Source organism: Trachurus trachurus (assembly GCF_905171665.1).
Source record: "Trachurus trachurus genome assembly, chromosome: 15".
Taxonomy (NCBI): Eukaryota; Metazoa; Chordata; class Actinopteri; order Carangiformes; family Carangidae; genus Trachurus; species Trachurus trachurus.
The window spans coordinates 14653490-14658249 of NC_139906.1; the positions used below are offsets into that span (position 1 = coordinate 14653490).

At 40.7% G+C, this 4760-nt stretch overlaps 1 protein-coding gene across 1 annotated transcript; it reads right to left on the minus strand.

Moving 5' to 3' along the window:
- Positions 1–434: 434 nt before the first annotated feature.
- Positions 435–4274, minus strand: prokr1b (prokineticin receptor 1b; the record flags this gene model as incomplete). The annotated part of the gene is made up of 2 exons (XM_083987671.1): positions 435–1140; positions 3808–4274. 2 exons carry the CDS (start codon positions 4272–4274, stop codon positions 435–437), a joined length of 1173 nt encoding a protein of 390 aa, XP_083843797.1.
- Between the last annotated feature and the right edge of the window lie 486 nt (positions 4275–4760).

Consider the following 4760-nt stretch of genomic DNA (forward strand, 5'->3'; position numbering starts at 1 on the left):
TGACCTAACTGTAAATCAATTTACAGAAAAGATAGCGGCAATACAAACATTAACCTTATGAGCAGTAGGTAGCAAACACCATAGATCAGAAACAGTAGCAGCTGCTATTATTTTTAAGTCTTCAGTATATCTTACAGTATACATGCACTACACTTTAACATTTCACAATACACTGTATAGTCACAGTATACACAACAATGACATTCTTATAATACCCCAGATAGAAGTACTACATGTACTACTGAGCAAGCTATCCTTTAATCAATGTACTGTACTGTGTAGGGGTTTGACCTTTGCTGCTGCTTCGTGTTTCATGTCATCTTTCCAAATTTGATTCAGACGGAGATGATGCCCCATGTCAAAATCACCCGTCAGTTACAAAGCATCTGTATATCAAAAGTCCAAATCTCAATGATTGGTAGATTTTCTTCTCTTCACCTCAGGTGAATACATTCAATCTCCTCTGTTACAGGCATAGAGGAAGTCCTCATATCCATCTCATCCACAGTCTTACTTAAGGCATATGTCGACCTCCAGCGCAGGAGTACAATCTTCTTCAGGTGCTTAACTGTGTTGTTCTTGACGCTGACAAAACAGAAAGTATTTATCATGCTGTTGCTCATGGCAATGCACTCAATGATGTAGAAAGCCACCAGCGAGTTCTTATGGCGGGAGATTACTGTTGGATGGAAATCTCGCAGGATGGCGAAGCCGTAATATGGCGCCCAGCACAGGATGTACGCGGTCAGGATCCCGATCAGGACCATCACTGTTTTGCGGCGACAACGCAGCCTCTTTCTTATCTGGTCCGTCTGGAAACCCGGGACGTTCTTGAACCAGAGCTCGCGGGAGATCCGGGCGTAACACATTGCCATGACGATGACAGGCCCAACAAATTCCACGGCAAAAACAAACAAGAAGTAGGACCGGTAGTAGGCCTGCTGGTCCACAGGCCAGATCTGGGCACAGAAGACTTTGTGAGTGGTTGGGGCGCTGCCGCCTTGGGGGTACTCCGTCACAGAGGCAAAGTAGGCAGAGGGAACTGATATCAGAATGGGAACAATCCAGACTCCTGTTATCAAGCAGTAGGCAGTTTGATACTTCATACGAGGCCTGAGAGGATGGACTATCGCCATGTACCTGGAAAAACAAAGACATGCTGTTGCGTTGAGGAGGCTCAGGACACATACAGACAATACAATGCCACCAAACAGCCTATTTAGCAGTATGAATGCTGTGCACACCCAATAGATTTGGCAAATGGCTCTCAGTCACTCATGGAAGTTTAAAGTTCATTATACCATGCTCCATTATTCAGGGAGTTGAATTTTTCATATTAAGGAAGGGCATTTTAGGGAGTCTGGCACAATCTTTGTTATTAAGAGGAAGACACTTGAATAATTGCTACAGTATGACTGATTGGCAGGTCACATAATTGCATGAACCTACATGAATGATTCTTCATGTTTTTTAACGTGTTCCCATATATCAAGTTCTATTTTCATTTACTAGAGAGACAAAATTGCCTGCTTCAAAGTCAATTGGTCATCCTCACCGCTGACGTTTCTCTGTGCCGAGGATGCTGCATAATTATGTTCCTGATTAAAATTTAGAACACTGCAATTTAAATTTTGGATTATAAATGGTCCAATCTTAAATTTGTTTGTTGCTTAATTTGTAGAAATGTGTTTTAAATGTCTTTGTTAATAGTTCTAATCAATTATTCCACAATTATCCTTACTCTATTCTGTCCTGATCAAATGACAGAAAATTATTTGGAAAAAAATTCAGAAAAAAATCATTCCCGTTTCACAACTTTATCGTGCACAACTGTTCATCCCTAGAATATCTAACATACTGAGCACTATCGACAAAGTAGTAAATGATCACCCAGTAGTTTGGCAGCCTGTAGATTCTCCAGAACAATAAGCTGCACTCAATAAGCTGTTGCTTTTTGTCAACACTAAGAGGCTCCTACAATGTCTGGAAGATTATAGACGGAACAATAATTTATAATTATTACATTGGCACACACTGAACACATTATCCAGCCCCAATGTTATGTTTTGGACACAAATCAAACAACACTCCTGACAAGCATCTAAAATCGGAACCATACTTCTTTGTGAATCTGTGGGTGTTGTGTGCACTCATGCACAAAGAGAGGAAGTATTTACACTGAATTACTGTGATCTGCACTTCTATCAACAGCATTGTTATAGAGTCATGGCCTTTTTCTATTGTTTTTCAAGCTTTGTTTGTGTTTTTCCTTGTTGCCTATATTTGTGAATAAGGGCCTTTTTCATAGGAGATAGTCTTACTTGTTGCAGGAAAAGCACAGACAAACAGAATTAACAAAGGCTCTGCAGTTATACATGAACAAGACATACACCGCAAGAAAGTAAATGAAAGTCAACCATCATCAATCTATTGTGTGTTTTCCTCCCGTGTCAAAATGTCCTATTGAGCCTATTGAGCATGTGTGTGTGTCTGCAGTGTTACTTCCACTAATTAACTGAACATGCTCATTGATTGCACCTGTGCCATGTGTACTAAAGGCCCTCACGAGTCACGACTCTGTGAGCAACGGCACATCTGAGGGATTGAAGTGTTTGCTGTTGCCTCATTGTTTGTACCCTTTAGCAATTTAACACAAAATAAAAAAACTCATTATCAAGCCAAGTCCAATTGATTATTGCACCACAACATAAGAAAACATATGCAAATAGAATAAATTCATCAATTTGACAATACATGTACTGCAAATACAGAAACTCACTGCATATAGCCTAGCACATGTGAAATATTTTCATGAAACACAAATAAAATGAATCCTGCTGGGAAGCACTTGTTGCTTAATGCTTTGTGACACCTGAAGTTACAAGCACAGAACAGCAAGCACATCCCAGCTGGGTTCACTTTAGTGTCCCCTTTGAAGTCATCTAAGCTATACGTGCATCACATTTCTGTATTTGAAGGCATTGTGAGTATTGGTAGTCGTTGGTTGTATTTTTCTTTGTTCCCTATTTGCATAATGTTTTTTTAAGCATAGGATGTAAACTCTGCATGTAAATGCAATACATACAGCATATTTCTATGTCAACCCATCTGCTTTTGAGGCATGCTTCAAGTTTGTTTGAGCCTGTGCCATAGGACTCTAATGAGAAGATATTCTGCCTGTTGCACGCTGAAAGGAATATGGAGACTGTTTCCTGTTGAGCCTTTTGAGGTAATTAGCAATCAAAAATGAACCAAGACACATTTTACATGTGCTTTGAACTACTGGTAATAATGTACACAAACACAAATCTTTCATTTGGATAAGTTATACATCAAGACAAATCCGAGACCCCAAATCTCAGTTGCAGCATGGTGCCAGTTTATGCCAAGAAAAGGACTGAATCTTTGATGAAGGTAATGTACCCAGTTCAGTTTGAATATAACAAGTAGCTGTGAACCAGAAGAGCTATTTTATATTAGCTTGCAGTAGGGGACATTTTGCAGCAGCATGGTGGTATTTCTAATATCCACTCACAGCAGTCATTACATTTGTCACAAGTTTCAATTTACAAATCTGTCGAAAAATGATTGAAGAAAGTGTTGCATCAGCAACTCATTAAATCTAAATCGTGTTCAAACAGCCAGAAAGACAGGTAATATTGACATTGTTGAAATGCCTGATGTCCAGTAATGAAAAGATTGCCAAAACAGAAAGAGTCATGTAATTATAAATAACAACTGTGGAGCAGAGTGTTAAGACAGTGTTTAACATATTCAACAAAGAGATGGAAGCCATAACTGACTGACCTGTCAACTGCAATGGCGAGCAGGGCGTTTGTGGACACGTAGAGGGACACAGTCCGGAGATAGTTGACAGAGGCGCATAGCACTAGTCCATGAGTCCAGGAGAGTTGTTTTACCACGTAGTAGTCCACCAGGAATGGACAGCACACCACTGCCACAATGAAATCTGATATGGCCAGGTTAGCAATCAGCAGGTTAGTGAGGTTGCGGAGCTTTTTGTAGCGTGTCAGTGTGGCTATGAAAATGAAGTTTCCCAAACCACAGACAAGCATAATGCAGACAAGGACCACACCGATAACAATGGTGGCCACAAAGAAGGCCTGGCCCTGTGTGGTGTCTGGGATGTCATCAGGAGAGATGCCATAGTCCATATCATAGCTGTCCACGTAATGATCCAACTTGCCTGCCGGGAGATTCTCCTGCACTTCTGTGTAGGCTGCAACCATGTGGCTGATGTTGGAGTCCCCCATGTCTGAAGCCGCGCTCTTATTATGGTACAGTAACTTACAGAAATGATTTGATCCAATGAAAGAGGTGCAAAAAGGTCATGCTTTTTGATACATCCTCAATTAAGTTGTTAGTGCGATGTTGATAGCAGTCTGAGTCAGACACTGAAGCACATCTTCACCTGGAACAGAAAGTTCCCATCTCAGCATTACTCATGCTGGGTCAGGATTCATGGCAACAAGATATAGTCAAAACAAATTACATGATCTCAGTGCTTCAGGCGCAACCATGCTGGCATGTGTGACATTTCTATGATCTTTTCTGATGAAAAACGTTTGTGGGTGAGGTCATTATATCTAGCAATGGCCTTCTTGTAATTTATTAAGACCATGTCACTTTACAGCAAACCAACGTCACAGACTAGTCTCAGGGTGATGACAGGGCTTTTTTAATTTGCTGCAAGTTGTGACTTAAATCCCCCAGCATGCATGAGAGGGAAAGCAAACGAT